Source organism: Morone saxatilis, unplaced genomic scaffold (assembly GCF_004916995.1).
Source record: "Morone saxatilis isolate NCDOM2014 unplaced genomic scaffold, NCSU_SB_2.0 Contig18, whole genome shotgun sequence".
In the NCBI taxonomy this organism is placed as follows: Eukaryota; Metazoa; Chordata; class Actinopteri; family Moronidae; genus Morone; species Morone saxatilis.
Window position 1 is genome coordinate 15,147,444 of NW_023339740.1, and position 22,544 is coordinate 15,169,987.

The window sequence follows — 22,544 nt, forward strand, 5'->3', positions numbered from 1 at the left end:
GGTCACTGATGAAATCAGTAGAAGTCATCAGAAGTCAGTATGAGCGTAGGCGTTATGGAGTGAAGGGTTTACACTATAGGTTTGTGAAACAGGATGGTTTGATAAGAAGCTGGATCTTGCCTGTGGGAAAAGTACTTATGCAACAGATAATGTCCACAGGACACTCAAGGCATAGGAACTAATAAATAAATAGAAATAATTTCCTCAGTTATGTGCTGTCATACAGCCTAAGATAGCTGCATGAGAGGAGAACAGTGGAAAAAGAAATCCATTTAAAAACTTCTGCAACCGTTTATTATGTATTATTATTATTATTATCTATTGACGTTTCAGCCAAACACTTAAAAGGAAATCCATAATCCATATCTAGACTCTTACACTTGCTGTTATCACTGGGTGATATTCTATGTATTCTACAAACTATTTTGTGACTAAGTTTTGAAGTTATCTCTTAACTGTCTCATCACAAAAACAATACTTGCTTAATAGGAAAAACACAACCAACTGGGGTCAGGCATTCATTCAAAATAACCATTTATCACATCTCCATATATTGAAGAAATTCCCTTATCTATATGAACAAACTAAATTTGACCAAAATCTTGAGACCTTAAATTGGTTTCAATTTTGGGAAATCCACAGAGAGTTAGATACGACTATTGACCAGTCTCATTTATGTGCAGTAAATAAAAATGAAGGTACCCCAGCCAGTTAGCAATTAGCTTAGCATATAGACTGCAAACTGTGGGAAACAGCTAGCCCCTAAAGCAACAAAATGTACTGTTAGTGAGATTTATGGGTACTTTTAGGTGGACTGAGAGAGTCTAGCTAATTCCCCGTTTCCAGTCTTTATGCTAAGCTAGGCTACACATCTCTTGGCTCTAAATCTATACTTACAATACAGACATAAAAGTGGTATCAATCTTCTCGTCTAACTCTCATCAAAAAAGATAATAAGCCTATTTCCCAAAACATCTGACTAATTCTATAAGAAGTCAAATTGGATATTTTTAAATGACACTGGAACTAAAACTTAAGTGCATTTTAACTGCAAAAACAATGGTATGGTTTGCACATCAAAAATAAAGGGGATTTTCTACTTTCATCAGTGTTTACATTAAATTTTTGACATTGACTGTCATTTATTTAATTAACTGACATGAATTTGTCACAACCTCCATACAAATGTGGTATCTACCTGTTCTACAAATAATTTCAGCATTTTCTACATCCATTTAACCATTTCTGCAGAAGATCAGTGTGTGGCTACCTTTGACCCTGGGGTGTCCGAGGCTTGTCATAGTCGTAGTAGGAGCTGCGAAGACCTGGATAGCCATTAGGAGGTGCATGTTCATAGTAACGATGGTGTCCTCCGTTGGGCAGACTGGACACGTTGGCATTGTTGAGGTTGATGTTGGTGGATTTGGGAGACTTGCCGTAGGAGTTGTGGTGGCGGTGGTGATGGTGGTGGTGGTGATGATGGTGGTTGGGGTGGGACATGGCGTTGGCTCGAGACAGGCGTCCCACTGGTTGCTCCATATGGGCATAGTGCGGTGGAGGCTGCACCTGTAGAGGTCGCTGTGTAGCGTTGGTCTGGTGGCCGTTGGATCGCCGATGACCACCGTTCATGAGATGGTTACCGAAGAGTCCGCCATTACGCTGTGAAGGAATGTTCAAAGTAAAACCACCGGGGCTTCTACTTCTTACAAAGCAACAGAACAAATGTGCTATTGATGTTAAGTCTGAGGACTGATTTTCTTTTCAGAAATTGTATGAGCAAAAAGAAGTTCAGAAGCTGGTTTCATGGCACATGATGTGAGCAAAATGAATGCATTGTTTGTAGTTTGTTGGGATTGAAATGGAGGGAAAACAAAGGAAGCCAAAATGAAAAAAAGCTAGATATTGTATCAATATATAGACAATACTATATAATATAATAACTATATATTTAGCTGGTTATTATTTCTCTGAGCACATTTCCTTTAATAAATAGCTTTTTTATGTGTAAATTACCATGTAAAACACCAATAAGTGTTACAAGCACATTCAACATTCTTCCTGTCATGTAAAATTAAATCAGTTACCCTATAAATTTCCTCGTCTTCCTCTGGAATAAAGTCTACTAGCTCGTCATCTTGCAGATCACATGATATCGCTCGGCGAATTTCGGGCCCAATATCATGCAGCGTGCGAAGGCCAGCCTGTAACCATGACAATAAGAGGGCTAAACGCTACAGTGGGGGACCTTCATCTTAAAACTCACAGTATGAAATCTGACATCATACAGTCACAACCACCACACATACTGGGCATACACACACACCTGTGCTGGGATTTGCAACACCTGACATTTACAGCACTGACAGACTGTGAGAGATGAGAATACACAGACAGACAAATGTGCTCTCCTGAATGCAACCTGCTGTGAGTATTACTTAGCTGAAATGTCTTGTGTAGCATCCAGCTGTGCTTTGTCACACATGCTGGAGTAAGTGCAGTAAAGAATTACTTTTCTTCCCTTCCTTTCCTTTGCAGGTGTACTTAACCACATTAGCACAACATACACAAAAATGTAATTATAAATGAACTAAAAGCTGGTCATGTTTACTGTCTGACAATGATATATGGGGTTATGTTGTGGCCATATATCGTACATTATAAGGTAACAGAAATGACAACGAGCTTTGCATGTGAATTTCATGAATCGATGAGTGAATTGTGATGTACAGAAAACACATGAAATGATGGGTGGTGACGATGACACACTTAACATCAACATCTATGATATTTAAAGTAACAATCTCAAAGATTTTCATTCAAACAAATTACTGCTAAGTCACTATTTATCACTGAATGAGGCAACACAATGGTGATTGAGCCTGTGGCCCACTAATGAAAGTATTGCAGTATTTTTTTATTTGTAGTATTACGAACTGGATGTCTGTGGCAACATTCACAGACAAAAATGCTGTATAACTGCTAATGCAGACATTTCCTACTGCTGCAGCTTACAAGATTTATTTGGTGAAACACGATTTGACTTTTATTATGAAGTAATCACAGTATATGCAATGTGGTTGTTCATCAAAAATCTAGTCTACAAAACAAGACGGCAGTCATTTTCTACATTTTAGACAGCGGATCAGATTAAAATATTTCAGGGAGTGACAAAAAAAGGAGGAGGAGCAACAGTGAGTTTCAGAGCTGCAACCGACAAGATGCACACCTTTAACCTCTCTACGAGGTGCCATACTGTTGGCAGACTCATGCTGTGTGCAGCATGAAATCAGATCACATTTGCTTACAGGAATGATGGAAAATGATCGCCTGACTTCTTTATTAAAACAACAATCGTTTGTTTGGCTGAACAGTAAACAAATACACCATTTGCTCTTATGTCGTGACAAAGTAGCTGTTCTGCTTGGAGCGTTCTGTATTATTAAACCATACTTGCTGTTACCACCAGTAACCACAAGTGTTGTCAAATCAACCAGAACTGAAATCTTAATGATTGTAACTTTAAAAGACGCAGAGACACAAATAACAACTTCACACATTGGAAACATACAAATCACAGTAACAGATTCATACTGTACACTAAGATCATGAACGTCCTGCTGGATCATAAACCATAACATTAGCACACTTAATGATATTTGAATGAAATGCACAAAGACACATTTTACAGAGCCAACTCGACAAAATTAGAATGCTCATAAATCCATGTTTTCACACAATATCAAACAATCTCTCTCCTCTCTCTCACAAATTACACAAAAACACTGTGAAACTTACCTGTAGAGCAATAGCTGTGTTGTTCTGGGAGGGGTGAGCACCCACCAGGCCTTCCTCTTTACGTTTCTTGAATTTCCTAAAGTAGTCCTGTATCAGGAAGGTGGCATAGAACTTCCCCACGGTTACCTCATCATCTGAGTGAACAGACCACACAAATGCTTCCTGTGTCAGCAGGTCACTACACACAGTACTGGGAGAGAGAAGGAGAGACTCTTCTCCTCCCTCGTCCATTCTCTTTAAAAATTGTGGGTCCATCACCTTGGATTGTAGACAAGTGAGGCACTCTTTAACCCCAATCAACCAAAATGATTTATACCCAAACTATATACATCCATCTTGATGGTGTATATACTGTACCTCAATCTGCACCGACTGAGCTCCTTTGCTGTGTTTAAAAGAACAGAAAATCAAATATATGCTACAATATCTTAGTGTTGAGTTTGTGAATTTCTACATGTGAAGAGTTTTAGATGATAAAAGTGAAATCCTCTACATTATATGTATGATTTTGAATTTGATGGATTCAGTCGGAGGAATTAATGTTCAAACACCTACAGCATCAATGTTACCCATTGAAGCTGTAACAACTGTAACTTCTATGTCCCTTCTTCCTTAATGTTAGGCTACTGATGAAGAAGACAGACTGAGCAGAATTAAGGTCAAATAGACCACAAATAAACACACAGTATGATTAAAAATTACTGTTACAGGCTGCAAAAGAAATACTTTTCAATATTTAGATAACATCAATAACATTAACTGGCATTAATTTACATTTGAGACACTTTTTTAAATTAGTTTTTTATATTTTGTATTGGGAAGCAGGAAGGTGTATGAACCAAATTCTCTTTCCTTATGTCAGAGAATGCCATTTACTTGACTACTTTAGCACATGCAAGCAAGCAGATCTACAGTATGCATCATACATGTCAGTATGTTTCTGTAAATTTACCTGTTTGTGCTCATGTATGCCTTTTTGTTATATGACATGTGTTAGCCCGTGAATATTGCACTTTGTATGGCCATGTTCTTGCATGTATTTTTTTCCCATTTAATTTTTGGTTGTTGAAGAGTGTGTGAGAATCATTCTGAAGCAGGGGTCTGAATCACTTTGAACAAGCACGCTGGGGACAGAGATCGGAGAGAGAGGCAACACTAGTTCCATGCCACCACCCTAAAACAGAACTGCTTCAGAATATTCTGAAGTGCCTCAGAGTTTTGGATACAGAAATATAAAAGTGTGAGAAGAATAAGCTGTTGAAGCTCAAGCGGTGAGAAAAGGACAGAGATTAAGGCAAAATAGAGACACAGAGTAATATAGAAAGGAGAGAGACAGATAAAGAAGTAGAGAGAGAGAGATTAGTGAGAAAGACAGAGCATGCACTTGCACAGTGGTCTACAAGGCCATGCAAGCCCAAAGCCCAGCAGACAGTCAGTGACCTCCATCAGCATCCAGGGCAGGAGGGAGTGTGGATCAAACACACATGGATAAGAAACACACTGCTGAGGGGGCAACAAGGAGAACATGAGCAGAGCAGAAACAGGACGACACAAATACATTTACTTGTGTGTGAGAATTTATGTGTGTATCATAGTTATGAAATAGCAGTTTGGAGCTTCCTGTAATTTTATGCAAACAGCATGTGGGCAGCATATGGTGTGTGTGTGATTCTGTGTAAGCTAGCCTGCTTTGTGTGTCAAACTGTAACAGAAGGACTACAAGGTGTATGTGATTTCATAGACAGACACGGGCCGATTCCACTAACCACCAGCAGGAGGCACCACTTGATCCAGCAGCTTCATGCTGGTTCTCTTCCAGATTTTCTTGATGACAGCCCGCAGCTCTTCGTTGGCCTGCTCTAGATTACCTGCACCGCAGGGAAACAAACAACCCTGAGAAACCAGCAATCAAGTTCACAGCCATTTTAAATCCATGCAAGGATGTATGTAATCCATGTAATTACAGGTAACAGAGAATCAGTGAACGCATCAGCGGAGTACTGTATGTATTTTTTTAGGAGCAGTACAGTGTAATGTGGTTTTAATTTGGCTCATACCTTCTGTTTTGATCTTCAGGGCGGTGCGCACCAGTGCAAACAAAGTGGCATTAAACATGACTGTGCCATCACTGTTCAGAGGCATGTTCATGGCTACCAGCCTCTGAAAGAACAACAGACCAGAGAGAAGACTTCAATATGGATCAGAACAGAACAGAAAGGCTAAATGATCAGCATTTCTGCATTTTTTAAAGTAGACTTTTTTGTGCAGAGACCTTGCAAGCAACTCTGTGTGGGCACAGTTTGCCAAAGCCGAGGGGAGGCTGGATGCGACGAAGAAGTGTCACAACATCAAGATGTTTAATTCTGCCTCTGTATAAGAAGAACACAGATGTAAGATGTTAACTGTCAATGTGCCGACTGACAAATTAGTGCAAAGAAACATGAACGTGCAATCCTTTTGGATACTGTAAATAAAGCACATACTTTGCCTCTGGGTCGTACTCTGACCAAATTCTCTTGAATTCATCGAGGTGGTGTGGACCAAGAATGGACCAATCACGTGTTAGATAGTCAAAGTTGTCCATGATGACAGCCACAAACAAATTGATAATCTGGAGGGGCACAGGAAAATTGTGTAAGTACTGGCCACTTAAGAAAGGGCTGTGAATTTTGACCAAAAAGTCACTGTTACATGCAAAACCATGAGTCTTATAGACTAGGTAGACTGGTATTACCACTTTACACATTACTCTAATTATTGGTAGCCATGTTAGAATATCTGTAGAGTTGCATGGGTCTCGGTTGTGCATGAGCAAATATGTAGAGCAAGTTTTACATTAGTCATACTAACACTTAAAGAGGAACAGAAGGTAATCTTAAGGACTATAACTAGCAGTAAACCAAACTGTTTTATTTTTATGTGTACCAAGAAGGCGCAGAGCATGTAGAAAGTGATGAAGTAAATTATTGCAAATCCACTGCCACATGTCATCTCCTCCCCGGGGTTGTAGTCAGACTCTGGGTCACACAGCTTCCCTGGCATACAGGCCAACATGATCTCCTGCCATGCCTCTCCAGTGGCACATCTGGGGAACAGACAGGCATGAAAGGCAGAAATTAATCACTCAACAAGTAACCCACAAAACCTAAAAAAACATCGTCCCCCAGATCTCCATGGTGGAGAGGAGGTCTCTACCATTCTTCACATTTCATTTATCATCTTCATACATCAGAAATTGTGTTTTCAAAATGTTTATATACTGTTTTTTTTTGGTTTGTTCTATACACCTGACATCTATTGCAAATCTCCCATCCTGGTGGAAGTATCCTCCCTCCTCCGTGGCTCTTCCTGAGGTTTCATGCATTATTTTTTCCACTAAAAGGCCTTTTTAAGGAGTTTTTTCTTACCAAAATCGAGAGTCTAAAAACAGAGGGTGTAAGCTCCCTGAGGCAAATTAAGATTTGTGATTTTGGGCCCTATAAATAAAATTCGACTTGATTTGACAGTGATATAGTTTCCAGATCACCCATGACCCCCAAATCCTACACACCTGAAGAGAAGGAGCACAGCCTGAGGGAAGGTCTGAAAGTTGTTGTTTCTGTTGATGTGCGTGCCGTCCACCATGGCAATCTTTCCGAACACCTGATGGAGAAATATCACACACACAAATTTAACTGCAACCATACCAACTCAGGTAAGACAGAGGAATCATATTTTCTGGCAAGTTTAGTTACCAACCTGCATTCCAATCACAGCGTAGATGAAGAACAGCATGGCTATCAGAAGAGCAACATATGGCAGAGCCTTCAGGCAGAAAAGAGGAAGGAAAGAAGATTAATATAAGTGACTTTAACATTTCTGTCAGTCACTGATCAGATAATTGTACTACGCCTCACCTGGAAGGATTTGATGAAAGTCCAAAGCAGGGTGCGAATGCCCTCCCCTCTGCTGAGGAGCTTGACCAGCCGCATGACTCGAAACAGACGAAAGAAGGTGATAGAGATGCGAGCACTGTCCTCCGTGTTCTGTGGAGAAACAGTCTAGAGTCAGAGGCCAGGAAGGCAGCAGTGTATGTAGTGAACACAGAGCACCTGGCTGTGCTTTACAGGATGATGAGGTCTGAACAGAGACGCCGGGAGTCAGATACATATGGGCTGAGAAGGCAGCACTGCAACTTTAGGGAATTGAAAATTACATATTTAGAGCATAGATTGAATGTTGAGCATATATTAGGTTTTTTTTTGTGGTGGCAACATCTATTATAAGAGTGCAATTTTTTTATACAGCATAGAGAAAAGCTGTGGATTTTTGACTTGAATGTCTGGTCAAAACATAATTAGGCAGAGTCACTAAAGCAGTGTAGCTACAGCTGATATGTTTCTGTTAGTCTGAGTCCAAAGCACTGTCAGGAGCCCTGTCACTGTACAGACCTACAGGGGAGGAAGCAAGGAGGCAAGCATGCTGGAGAAAACCTTGCCATACTTGACAGGACACATCTGCACAAGCATGGCCCCCTCAGTCCAGAGTCACTGCATGCGGAGTCACAGTGGGGCCAACCCGAACGGGTCGGCCAGGAGGTTCACAGGTCACAGCTGGGTGACCTGATTCTAGGGGTCATCCATGGGTCACTACCCCACGCAAGATTGGTGGCAGAGACCATGTAGCAGTGTCAACAGTACAAACGTGAGGAGCGGCCCTATAACACTCCCACCTATCAGGACACACAGCGTCACGTTTGAGTGACACACTCTCCTTAGAAATAACTCCAAACATTTAGGAAAATGAAAAGCATTTTTTTTTGTTTTTTGAGAATATATGCAAATGACCAAACCAAACAAACAGGAGAAAGAAAATTAAAATATAAAGAATGGAAACCTCAAGATGAGAAAATAAATAAAATAGAAATAAGCAGTAGATCATAGGAGATGTAGACAACAGAAAAAACAAAAACAAACAGATGCAGATCTAAACATGGCATGGCCCTGAAGGGGGAGGGCGGAGCATCTTACCCCCTGCTCATCCACCTGAGGAGTCTCCGTTGGCTTTAAAATCAAAGACCTGTATTAATGACTTGTACAGAGCCCACAGGTCTCACACACATTGGGCCAAACACGTAAACATTACATTTGAAAAGGCTCAGTCAAGACGTAGACAGAACAAAGTCACTACTCTTCTCATTCACGGGACAAAACTGTCTTATTGTTTCACTATGACAAAGACAGACATTCATGTATCACTGTCTATGTGCGCTTAATATAATGACAGGCATAAAACATTATCTTAACACTTTAAAAGACTGCCACACAACAGGTTTACAGCTTAACATTCTCTACGCAGGACTCAACAATTGCATGTCAGACTGACGAACAACATGAAATTACTTAATTACTTAGTCACATGTAAGACTGGCACACAACTTTATCACTCCCCCGGTGTGATGGTCATTACTGATGGGTTTAAATGGATTGTATGGCTGAGATTGTCTTAGACAATGTTAATGAGAAGTTAACTGATTAACATAACAAATGTGTTATGAATTCATGTCATGATAAAAGCGCCATCTGCTATTCTTAGAGAGCCTCGACTCTTAACTAATTATTTGTTTTTCCTGTATTTCAACATTTAGGATTCAGATTCAAGTGCACATCAACATATGAAAATCATACATTGTGTGCATCATTAATGGCACCATTAAAGGATTGGAGTACATGTATAGTAAGACAGCTGCAACCTCACTCTCCTCTGTGTTGTAATGGTTTTATGTAAAGTGTGTATGTATGTTTTTTAGTGGCTGAAATGAAAATGCTTGAAAAATTGAGCGTAATAAAATAATCTGATAGTCGCTCACACAAATCCACACCCATACACAGTTATTGTCTGCAATTTATCTCATTAACAATAAATTATAGAATATCAGCAGTATTCAGTGAGCATTTGTACACAGAGAAAGTCCAGGTGCAAAATAAAATAGCAACATCAATCATAGTGGTGGTGGTTAGACACATCCTGTATAATGACAATATGATTTTTGCAAAAGGATGAGATTAACTCAACACTGAAAAGAGTCATATCAGAAGGCTCAGCACTTAAAGCAAAAGAGATACTCCAGACAGATATGGCTTCATTCAAATCCCTCAGTGCAATACTTGACAAACCGTCAGTATGAGTGCAGAATGAGCAGAAATTATAAAAATGTAGAATTAGCTTGAGGAGGTTCTTTAGGTAATCCTGGCCACAGCGTTGATGAAGCATGCGTTCAGCATTGCCACGTTGCTGGGGAAGCACTGCACGCATACGCAAGACATTTGGGTGATGAGGAGCCATTGGTGAACTCATAGCAATGCAGCAACTCATGCATGTCAGTAGTGCCCTGCAACAAAACTGCCATAGCAGGGCACTCTCACAGTCCGGTGCAGAAAGAGGTGAATGAACGACAGGAAAGGTGAGAGAAACAGGAGGAGGAAACCAGAGATAGAGACCACTACTGGGATAGAAAATAAAGCAAGACAGATTGAGTCGTACTGAAATAGGAAAGGCAGAGAGGTGTAAAGAGGGAAGAGAGTAGAGTTACTGTTGGGAGTGTTCATGCACCTGACTGGAGTCTACACACCTGCGCTACACATGAGCTCCATTCTGAGCTTTAAGAGCTCACTACAGGAAGACAGAACAAAACACAGAGACAATCACTCACAGAGACACAAACACAAGATCATCAAAGAACCTCAAACTCAGCTGCATTAAACCACCATCAGTGTAAATGTACAAAGATAAGGACTAGTTAAGGGTCTTCCGATCCGCTGATGAATTTTCAGTTCACAGATTCTTACCTGAAAACTGTTTAGTCAAGGGATGCTCAGACTTTTATTTTAATTTGAGGACTGTAGCTAAAGCTTAATCTAAGTTTTAGTTGCTCTCAAAAGCTTCTATTTCTATCCATCTGTTTTACCTAATATTGATGCATTAAATCAGCCATCTGAAGCTGCACAACTACACAACTTTAAGGAAAAGAAAAAACAACATTTCCTAAGAATCTCAGATTTTCAGCTTTTCAAGCATTGATTGTGTTTGACAGATTCTGCATTACAATTGTCCTTAATGTTGTGTAGAATGGACATTTCCAAGCTCTGAGCTCCAGGGCCATTCTGTCTGGAGGTAAAGGTCAAGGGGTATGGCAAGAGAGAAAGGGCAAACTTCACAAGGCTCTATGGAATAAACTGACCGGAGGGGAATGAAGTGGGTGGCCAAGCGCCATCTGTGAGAGGCGGGACATGGAAAGGATGTTAGGGAATGGCGTGAATGGTTGATGCTTCCCAGCATGCATCACAGTGGTTAGTTTAAAAAAATTTAAAAATCACACAGCTCATGACTGGAATGGCAAGCAAGTAACAAAGAACAATACATTAAAAGCAAGCTTGTTGTAGATCAGCTATTACGGATGATTAAATGAATAAAGTTGAATATCTGCTGTATGACACAAACAGCAACAAGCACATGCAAACCACAAATAAATGTAAATGATGGATAAAAGGTGCCTCACAAGAACCACTATGAAAGCCCTTGTGAAATCGACTTCATGTCCCCAACATTCACAACGCACGTACATTCATACATACAGCACACCTTAAAGTACAAACTGTAAACATGTAAAACACACATGCATAACAATAATAACCTACACACACCACCACCGCATGTTTTAAACAAAGTTAGTGCTTGTTTATACACTCATGCAGACACACATTTTGGAACAGAAACTGAGAAAACACAGAAAACATGAAATATAACTCCAGAAAAACAGCACTGCAGCTCACACGTGAGAGCACTCAGGAGGGGGACGTAGGGGCAGGTTGAGTGGTGAGTGTTTGGTACACTGCACCCCTAACAAGCACCATCATCACCATAACTATTCCTCAGCAACTTGAGATTTGGTCTCATAGCATTCCTAGTGTATGTTTGCATCTTGAACTACAGTTCTGATGACCATTTTTGTATAAGTTAAACTCAAGGCACAGCACAACAAAGTAGGTCACAGACATTTTGTCTTTGTTTTAGGTGTTTTTGTGAAGAGCCAAGCCTATAAAGAGAAGACTGTTTTTGTAGTTGGTTAACATAAAGAAGTAGTAATCCACTATTTTATCGAGACTTGACATGAATTTTCAAAGCAACCGGCTGACTTTAATCAATACTAAAATAAGGTTTCAATTAAAATAATGTCTTACTGTACTACAAAATTAAAAAAATCATTTTTTAAAAATCTATTAGATGACCAATTTAGTTTTTAATCCACTGTAAAGGGGTCCCGAAGATAAAGTTGTTATACACAACAGGTTACACACAGAAAACATTTTTGTTCATTGCCATACTTGCCTCTACAAGTTTCTATGGAAACAAAACGAACAAGAGTAAGAATTAGACAACCATATCATAAATCATCCTAATCTGAACCAAATACAGGCCTCAGTTCACAAAGAAATGTGAGAGACTCCTGTTTTTGACACTTATTTTCACTGCCACGTCCAAGGGATAACAATCAGCATGTTCAGACAATTTTTGTCAAGATTCCCGCAACAAACACTACTGCAACACATTGACAATAAAACATTTAGCAGAAACAAAGTGTCAACAAGACATCGACTATTCGATTAACTCATTGTACTGTGGATATAGCACTAATAACAACAGGACATAAATGAAGGTCAAACTGAAGCTTTACAGAATAAGACAATGGCACTTTCACAACTAAGAATGTCATTCCAAAAATAATTCAAAGTTTTAGCAAGCTAGGTATCATGATAGATATCAGTTATAGATAGAGTTTAGCGGATAACATTTTAAAATGGAGGCTACAACTGAATACACTAGGGAAGTGGTTCCCACAAGAGGTTCCAAATTAAAGTCTAAGGGGTCATAGGATTATTAAATACGTAATAAAATGATGTTGTTTTTTAAATTCTTTCTCATTTTTTGAAGGGCTTTAGAATAAAATATATAAATTGATCTGCTTTCAACTCCTGCCAAGAGGGTCAAGTAGACATTGCTTCATTTCAGGGTCCTCAAAAGAAAAAGGTTGAGAACTACTGCACTACTAAATTTCAACATATAATTCTGGCAGCTGCCATGTGGATTTCCTGTAAGGCTTCAGTTTAACATGGTGAGGCAGAAAAAAGTAGTACTTACATTAACTTCAGTGATAGCGATATCGACGACGCTACCAACAACAATTAAGGCATCAAATGTGTTCCAAGCATCAGCGAAATAGTGCTGTTATAATGCATGGTGTAACATGAAAGGGTAAAGATGGGAATGAAAGAGAGAGAGAATGAAAGAGAGAGGGCGTGAAGAGGAGGAGAGGGGAACAGAATCAGGCAGATGAACAGGGAAAAGTGGAAGGTAAAGAGGGAATGAGTCAAAGGATTTAATGAAATGGCAGGGTCATGGGAGGACAAAGAGAGAGAGAAAAAAGGAGATAAAGTATTAAGAGCGAGCAGACAAAAGCCAGAAGTCCTGCCATGGAAACCAGCAGTGTGAACCGAGGTGGCCCAAAAAGAGAGAGGTCAGAGAGCAGCGGGAATCGTTGTAGTTGAGCTTACTTACATCGATCTCACTGAGAACAATATCTACTATGCTGCCAATCACAACCAGGGCGTCGAACACATTCCAGGCATCCCCAAAATAGCCCTGAGTGAGGTGGAGTGAGCGGTGGGCAAGTTGGGTGTGAGATCAGCACAAACAAAAAGTCTTTAATTGAACACTGATATTGATATAGACTTATTCTGGTAAGGGAGGCACTGATTGCACTGATTTAGACAGATTGTGGTTAAGGATCTGCCCCAACCTGATACTATACTAATATTACATGCAAAAGACTGCTGCCAAAAACTTGAGAGAAAACAAAGAGTAAGTGCAAAAAAAACAAGAAGAAAAGAAGTCAGCACTGCACCCCACACTCCGTCTCTTACTAGCATCCTGTCCTTCTTCTCAACACAACACTGTTGGGCAGAGCAGTTTAGGGTAAAATGAAAAAAAACATTCACTGACTCATCCATTTTCACACGTTCACGACATATGCTACTCCGTTCTTAAAGATTTAAGAAATAGTTCAAGTTCAATAGTTGGATGACCAGATTGGTACCACTCCCATCTGTCCACTAAATATGAAGCTATAACCAGGACATGGTTAGCGTTGCTTAGCAGAAAGACTGGAAACTGAGACAGCTTGTCTGGCTCTGTGCAAAGGTAACAAAATCCATAAAGGCATTTACAGCGCTTATGTGCTAGACTATTTTTTGGCGTTGTGATTTCCTGTTTCCCCTTGTTTCCAATCTTTGTGCTATGCTTATTTGGCTGTAGATTCATTTTTAACAGACGGCTATTGATCTTCTCACTTAAGTCTCTGCAGTTTTCTCAAAATACACCTTTAATAAATTAAACTGTATCAACACATGTATATTAAAGTAGGACATTTGTGTGTGTGTGTCATTCAAACTTCAGACTCTATTTGAGTTACTGTGTGTTTGTGCTCTGGTGGAAGTGGCTGCCTGTGAAGACGTTTGCGGGGCCACTCACCCTGGGTTTGAAAGCGATGAGTTTGAGAACCATTTCCACAGTGAAGACAGCAGTGAAGACCATATTAAGAATGTCCATTACATAGTTAAAGAGAGCTGATTGGCCATAGTGCTGCAAAGAAGAGATAAAAAGGGCCAATATAAGAAAACTCAAGAAAAGGGAGCTGCTGTTATTTTAATATATGCAATTTACTCATTTTAGATTAAACAAAGATTCTGGTCAGAAAGATGAAAAAATAAGTAAGAAGTTTGCACAAGAAAATTGTTAAAAAATCAAGAAATAGCATTAAAAATAAAAATAAAAGAATTGTTGATGTACATGTTGATTTCAGTCCATTTATCTCCTTGTCCCTGGTTCTGCTTGCACTTATGTCTACCATTGTGTCTTTTTTTAAAATACCACTGGGGGGTGTAAAAGTCAAAAACTATAAAATTGTTCACATAGTGCATGGACAAATACTGCAGTGAACTGAAGTAAAGAATATTAGGCAGATAGAAAACTGGCAAAAATAACATTCTTAGAAACAAATTAATCTCTACTAAAAAATATTATATCACTGCACTCAGACCCACGTTTGTTACTTTAATGTAGATTAGTGAACTTGATACTGTTTACAGTATATATACGGTAACACTATATTTGGATAGTCCAGTATACAGTATACAGAGTATTTGTAATATTTCAGCTGCTTATTAGCTGAGATTCAGCAACAGTTTTATGATATTACACCAACATGATTAAGGTTTGGTTAGGCATAAAAAACATCTTGGTTAGAGTATGTTCATGAATTGTCACATATACTCTATAGATAATCTGCAAAATAGTTGATGTGTCCACATATGTTGACATATTTAGGACTTTTATATTGACTATAACAACCAAAATGGGAGGGGGTTAGTGTTAGCCCTAACTTGTAAATATACCTGATGTCCACTTTTGTGTCAAACTATTACTACTGAATAATCCTTGCTGTCAGGTGTGGTTGATCTCAGTAGTGTAAATACAGCGACTTCTTACCTGCACAGCCAGGCAGAGTGTGTTGAGCATGATGAGCACAAACATGATGTACTCAAACCCAGTGGAGTTCACCACATACCAGAACTTGTACTGGTACGGGTTCTTAGGGATGTATCTCCTCAGAGGACGTGCCTTAAGAGCGTACTCCACACACTGACGCTGCATAGAAATATACAAAAACACACTTGATGCTCTCATTTGAATCCAACATAGACTATTTATATGAGACACAATTAGTTTTTCTGTGAATAAGTCTTCTTACTCTATAAATAAGACTCAGAAAAAACATATTATGCATTTTCAGTGCACAGTATAGCATATTATAGCAGTATATTTTAAATTAGTTAGTTAGTTTTGATCACACAAACACATTGCTATAAATATACTACACATATATTTCGTGAACCTTCTGACTCTGACCTGGTTCTTATCCAGTTCACAGTTTTTGTACTCTTTCTCTCCTTGTTCCTGAAATGTGACGATCACAAAACCTACAAAGATGTTCATCATAAAGAAAGCAATGATGATGATGTAGATGATGAAGAAGATGGAAATCTCCACGCGGTAGTTGTAAATGGGACCGAGGTTCTCCCTGTTGGAGTCTATTGCCTTGTATAGTAACCTGAGAAGAGAAGAAAACAAAAAGCACGTTATCCAGTTTCACTAAACCAGATATCATCAGTGTTTTATCAGTGTTCTCTCATTACATTAAATTACACTCTGAGTTTTGAGCTTTTATTTTTCAACTTTTTAAAATGTTGTTGATAATATTAAAAAGTTTGAATCTTACGCAGGCCAGCCTTCAAAAGTGGACACAGTGAACAGAGCCATCATAGCCATGAGGACGTTGTCAAAGTTGAAGTCGCTGTTGTGCCACAATCTTTTGTGTATGGTTGGCTGGTTCACATCTCCATCTTTATACAGGATGTACGTGCCCCTGTGAGAAAATGGCATGTTGCATGGAGGTTAAGCCTGAAACTAGGATGATAACTGCAAGTAATTTTGCCGTGAAAGAAGAAGACGAGTAAAACTAACTTGCACTCTTCTGGGCTAGACTTGGCTTCATCTGTGCAGCGATAGAACTTTCCCTGTGGAGAAAAACAAAACATTTTCACTCTGATGACAGATATTTAAAAAATATTACCCAAATATCTCTGGCTTCATGTGTAATAGAGATATTTTCAAGCTCAGTGCTGCTGACCTTAAACAGCTGCACCCCTATACAGGCGAACATGAACTGGAGCAGAGTGGTGACGATCATGATGTTACCGATAGTTCTGATGGCCACAAACACACACTGCACCACGTGCTGTAGGACAGAGACATACATATGTTTACACATTGTGGAATCCATACTGGAGAAGTAGGAGAGAAGTCTAAGATTGTGGTTATTGTTGCAAACAAGCTGCTGGATGACTTTGTAATGAGGTCTCACCTTTAGGCCTTTGGCTCGGTTGATGGCCCTCAGGGGTCGAAGAACACGAAGGACCCTAAGAATCTTCACCACTGAGATGGCCGAGGACCTGAATGAAAACAAATCGGTGCAGTGTCAGTCTAAAAGCAATATGTTACAGGAAAAAGGAATGACAAACAGTTATTTTTCGCTGCAGGAACTTTTCCCTGAGGCCAGCAACCAGCTAAACTCATGAACTTGCTTACTATTCGACCATACGATCCAGGAACTAAATTTAGTTTTTCTGCCATAGTTCTTGTAGCCAGAAAAGTCCCTGCTCGGGGGTTAGTACTTTTTGAAGGGGTTGAGTTTGCAGAACCATCACAATTGCTGACTATTCAAAAACAAAACTTGGGGCTGCTACAACCTTTTTACAGCTTTATTCACACAACAAAGAACAACTAGAATCAATACTAGGACCCTGGTGGGACATTTCTTGTAATGTTCACTGAAAAAGTTATGTTGTTGGCTTCCTGACTTATCTAAAAAGAAAGAGACAGAGAGAGAGAGAGAGCAATGAATGAGTGACTATAAGACTGAGAGGAAGCGGCGATCGGGAGAACAAAGAGAGTGAACTGTTAAGTACTGATTGTACTCACTGGATGCCAAAGGAGACGAGGGACACTCCCACCACCAGCAGGTCCAGGAGGTTGAAGTAATTCCTACAGAATGCTCCTTTATGGAGGAAGGCTCCGTATGTCGTCATCTGATGAGAGGACAAAGGAAGTTAGAGGAGCAAATGACAAAGATGAAAAACACATATTTCAACCGACGCACACTAGACACACACAAACAGAGAGTTACACTTACGCTCCACACTTCAGAGGACACAGACACGTAACAGTACAAACATGTTAAATAGGAGAAACATATGCTCACACACAGCACTCTCAACCTTGCACACACACGCACACGTCTCCACACTCTTTTAGATCACTCTGATTCGGGGTGGCGAGCTTAGAGCAGTAAAACAGGAGGCTAAATCTACCATCGCCACCCCTACGGCCCTTAACTACATGAATGTAGTAGTAAGTCATTTATTTCACAATCTACTATGGAATGAGGCAATAAAACATGCATTTTGTTGCCATAAGGTCAGGGATATTTACTACCTGCAAGAGCTCTAGTTATAGTGATTGGAAAGTAAAAATGGCCTTACTGTCACATTCATGTGGACCGTCTTCTTAAAGCACATTCCATTATGTTCTTTAATAGTTCAGAATAAGGGGAAGCAGCTCCCAATTAAAACTTTCAGTTCAGCAGGCAGAGAAGAAAAACCAGCCAAAATAACTCTTCTTCAAATAATAAAAGTAAAGGATTCATTTTCCAAGTGCATGTAAATGTGGAGCCTTGCAAAGAGACGGAGAGATGAGAGTGCTAACTAGGAGCATTGAAGATCTTTTAGTAAAAACAGGACGGACTTGGCATGTTTTTGCCACTAATGGCTGCAGGCTCAACTCCACATTTCTATGCACTCAGTCAGGGAAAGCAGACTAAACCATGCTCGGCAGGAACATGGTTGGTTTTGCCCCCTCTTTTATGGATAATCTGAAGAGCAGTCAGTACGAAGAGGCATGGAGTTAGCTTTGGCTGGAGCTGACTTTACGTCTTTCGAAACACCTCCCTGAAGATGACCTCAAACTCAACTTCAGCCAATGCCTTTACAATGTCTGAACAGCCCATTAAAATGTGTTGCATTGCACAAAGGGTTGCATCATGTTTTACATATCTGCATCATCAAAATCATTTCAGCGATGACTGCCCGAATGACGTGACACCCATGTGATTATAATGTAATGCTGATGTGATGTTTCCTTCCCCCAACATGAATTCTTTGATTAGTGTAATTTGAACAAACCTTGTGTTTGTGTTAGTGTGTGCAAAGTAGCAATTCCAATATTGTTTTTTATTTGTTTCTTTGCTTTTTAAAAGAGGTGCCATGAAGAAAAAAGTAAATAAGAGAAAGGAAACAAACAAGCCAGGTTGTACTGAGTGGCAGGTGACACACAAGGAGAGAATGCAGCAAGGCTCTCGTTGTCATTTAAGGGGTTACCTTCAATACGATCTCAAATGTAAACATACTAGTGAAGACATAATCTGCATAGCCTAGGACCTGGAAGGCAACGAGACGTTTGGAGTGTTATTGGGGTGAGGTTAGTCACAGCACGGACAGGGGACACAGGGCATTTACCTTCAAAACGATCTCAACAGTAAAGATAGCCGTGAAAGCATAGTCAAAGTAACCAAGTATCTGCAAAAAGCAACGTACATGTTTAACAAAGACAGTTCATTGTGCAGCTTCATACATCATATGTAAACAAGATGAATGAAAAAAAAACATTTGAAGCTTTTTCTGGAAAGAGTTTGTTAGAGTATACACAGTGAATTATAATTACAGTATGTGCAAAAAGTATCCACCGACTAGTTCATAAAGTGCAAAAGATGATTTCATGACTCATTTCTTTTGCGGTATAAAATCAGTACAATGAACTGAATGAACAGCCCTGAAGATCTCTGGCTGATTGTTTACTTTACAAGACTGCACCAGTGTTTTTGCCTGTTTTAGCTCATAAAGTAATAACTGCATTGCCAAACAAAATGTACCGTAAGTTTAAACCTTCCAGAAAGTAAGGTGGGGTTCATTTAATTTCAGCACAGTACAAAAATCAGTGTGCAGACACCTGACTCTAGCTTGACATACATCACTGTGAAAAAGTAATTGCCTTCAGTTTTTTAAGTTTAAGCTGTGTCTTCAACAAGTTAATACAGGCAACCTTTTTAAAAACTCTGCTTTACGGTGCATTTAAGGACACTCTGACATCTGTGATGTATGAGTCAGCTGCTAAAAGCATTGCATCCATAAGCTATGTTGCTGGAAAAAACTATTCCAAGGGACAAACAACATTGTCAAGAAGATAATGTGAATGTTGTGCTGTTGTTTATTGGATTTAAAAGGTTGAGTAGCAAACCCCTAACTCTGGAAAAGGCTGGAACAGACCAACATGAGCAGGTTCACCAGATGTCACCATTAACAAAGGACAGCCCGTATATATATTCAGGCACTTATTGCCATGTCCTGACTGGAACAGTTTTTGTCCTGGCAATTACACTTGGATGTATGTTTTAGAAAATAAATGGCAAAATGTGTTAAATGTGTTGTCAAGGGCAGGATAGTCGACATAGATGTTGAACAAGGAAAATAAACTCTCTAGATTTTCTCTTTCTTAACAATCTCTTTCTCCCCTTTTCTCCTTTGCCTTCTTGATAGTGTAAAGGGGAACAGTAACAGTGGACAAAAATAGAAACAGAAACAAAATCTGGGATTTATGGGCAGATTGGTAGAGATCAGAATCTAAGACACAATGTTATTGGTCTCCATTTACGTCTGTCAGTGGGTTTTAAGAAAAATTAAACCATGAAAAAGTAGTAAAAACCAACAATACCAACTTTGACTATGTAGTGTTCAATTACTGTAAAAACATTTCCTGAAAAGTGTTTCCTGTTTTGGACATACAAGGTTTCTGGCCAACAGCAACAATATCAAATTATTTTAACTGATTAAACTGTTACTGAAACATAAACTCAGGTGTTGTATGCTTTGGAAAAATCAAGTAAGTAAAAGTATGTTATAATAAATGGGCTAAAACATGCAAAACCACCAGTATGGTCATTTTAAGGGCCAATTAATTATCTCTAAATACTAAACTACACCGAAAACTAATTTAATAACAAAGTCACTTCATCCACTTATCTTTGCTACACAGTCTGTTAGAAGCCATAAATCATTTTAAGGCTTTTCGACTTACAATATTGCGAGCCGAGAAGTTTCGGATAGGATCCTCAGCAGCGAGTGAGGCAGAGCTGAGCATGATGAACACCAGGATGAGGTTGGTGAATATGTGATGATTGATGAGTCTGTGGCAAAACACGCGAAACCTGGAGGACAAAGGAAACACAACACAGCCAGAGAACATCAACGTGTGATATAAGGCACAACCTGTATGTGTGTTTGTGTGTGTGTGTCCATATTTGTAAAGTGAGCAATGATGTGTGCATGTCCCGTACGGGTTTGTGCTGCTGAAGATGAAGAAGGCGCTTCCTTCCGGGATTGGAGTGATCTTCTCCTTCTTTACCAGTTCAGAGATGACCGGCCGAGGCCCCGATGGAACTTCTGGATCCTCCTCCTCCGCCGCAGTGTCGTCAATTTCCTCCTCTTCCTCCTTACAGACAAGTAGAAATGTGTCAGTGTATTTAAGTCTTCAAACTGTAAAGATACTGTATGATACTGAATGATAGATAAGGATACCTTTTCATCTTTCTCATCATCCTTTTTGTCCCTGTAATGAACAGAGATATTGTTATATATGATAGAGTTTGAGCAAACATAAAAAAAACTAACATTTAAAAGGATATTCGTCACAGAGAAACATAGAAGGAGATCAAGATGTCACCCTTTCTTGTCTCCTTCGTCTGTGTTGAGAGACTCTGCATCTGCCAAGTTGTCCACAGCGATAGCCAAGAAGACATTCAGGAGGATATCTGAGCAAAGTGTTCAGTTAAGAGCAACTCTCTCCATAAAAGCAGGGTTTATATTTTATATACATCAAATGATGAATGTAGGTTCACTCATGAATTTGCTGTTTCAGCAGTTTTAAGTGTCTTTGTATCAGTCACAGAGGATACAGTTTCCACAGATGAAGAGGATGATGAAGTAAAAGCACACGATCATCCCAGAAGAGGAAGGGCCTCCGTACGCCATAATCCCGTCATACATAACGGCGTTCCAGTCTTCTCCAGTCAGGATCTAAAATTCATCATGATATGGAAGTGCATCAACGCTTGTGTGTCAGGCTTAAGTGATTATAGAGGGTATGTGTTGACACTTTTTCACGTGATATTACCTTCCCAACCGCCACTGATGCCCATTCATCAATATTTGGGAATTTAAAAGATCTGATATATCTGCCAACAGTTCAATCTTAAGTCAGATACCACAGATTTGTTTTTAATTTAATGAATAATTTTACAGTTGAAAAATCAACTAATCATTGCTCGGGGGCGTCCCAGGAGCTCATCTGATCTCGGACCCCATGTACTACGGCTGAGTTGTTGCTGCAGTGGCCCGGTTTCTATTCCAGCCTGTGACCCTTTGAACCATGACATCGCCTCTCACTCGCACCCCTGTTTTCCTGTCTCTTGTTTTTGAATGACCTCAAAATAGTTTCTGTACTAGAATTTCTCAATACTTATTGAAAGGACTAGGCAGTAACTAGTAGTGTAACTAATCACTAATAAAAATCATAATCATAATATTANNCCCCCCAAAAATTATTAGTTACTTTGGTTGGGGACCAATTTTTGGGGCAGTAGCAGAAAAGTAATATAATTAATAGTGTAACTAATTACTGTTTTTAGGGAGTAATAACCAAAGTAATACAATCATTAAGAGCAATGAGTAATGATTTAAAAAAAATTTGTAACTAGACTAACACTGCTTAGCGAATAGATACTGATACATCGGTAGGCTAATATCGGCCAATATAAAAGCCTGGTTGATTCATTGATCTATTTATCTTCCCTTAAGCCTTCAACAGCCTGTAAAACCTCCATCTTTTCTATTTTTTCTGCATTTTCAATGTATTTTCCACCGAACGCACCAATGGACAAATGCTGCAGCTTGTGACGGTGATGTCGAGTTACTGTATGTCGTGAT

At 39.4% G+C, this 22,544-nt stretch overlaps 1 protein-coding gene across 1 annotated transcript in view; it reads right to left on the reverse strand.

Annotated features, from left to right (window-relative positions):
- cacna1da (calcium channel, voltage-dependent, L type, alpha 1D subunit, a) overlaps positions 1–22,544 on the reverse strand; it is a 58,690-nt gene that overhangs the window by 6,111 nt on the left and 30,035 nt on the right. The window contains exons 15-41 of the mRNA XM_035662634.1: positions 21,515–21,635; positions 21,283–21,370; positions 21,138–21,168; positions 20,897–21,051; positions 20,638–20,767; positions 19,023–19,082; positions 17,431–17,537; positions 16,814–16,901; positions 16,580–16,687; positions 16,414–16,466; positions 16,169–16,315; positions 15,799–16,000; positions 15,379–15,537; positions 14,362–14,472; positions 12,973–13,056; positions 8,805–8,837; positions 7,692–7,820; positions 7,534–7,599; positions 7,346–7,437; positions 6,721–6,880; positions 6,279–6,406; positions 6,068–6,164; positions 5,853–5,955; positions 5,562–5,663; positions 3,796–3,929; positions 2,085–2,201; positions 1,271–1,659 (exon numbers count right to left, since the gene is read on the reverse strand). Of these exons, the coding sequence (XP_035518527.1) occupies positions 1,271–1,659; positions 2,085–2,201; positions 3,796–3,929; positions 5,562–5,663; positions 5,853–5,955; positions 6,068–6,164; positions 6,279–6,406; positions 6,721–6,880; positions 7,346–7,437; positions 7,534–7,599; positions 7,692–7,820; positions 8,805–8,837; positions 12,973–13,056; positions 14,362–14,472; positions 15,379–15,537; positions 15,799–16,000; positions 16,169–16,315; positions 16,414–16,466; positions 16,580–16,687; positions 16,814–16,901; positions 17,431–17,537; positions 19,023–19,082; positions 20,638–20,767; positions 20,897–21,051; positions 21,138–21,168; positions 21,283–21,370; positions 21,515–21,635 (3,194 nt within the window). The remainder of the gene's footprint in view (positions 1–1,270; positions 1,660–2,084; positions 2,202–3,795; positions 3,930–5,561; positions 5,664–5,852; positions 5,956–6,067; positions 6,165–6,278; positions 6,407–6,720; positions 6,881–7,345; positions 7,438–7,533; positions 7,600–7,691; positions 7,821–8,804; positions 8,838–12,972; positions 13,057–14,361; positions 14,473–15,378; positions 15,538–15,798; positions 16,001–16,168; positions 16,316–16,413; positions 16,467–16,579; positions 16,688–16,813; positions 16,902–17,430; positions 17,538–19,022; positions 19,083–20,637; positions 20,768–20,896; positions 21,052–21,137; positions 21,169–21,282; positions 21,371–21,514; positions 21,636–22,544) is intronic.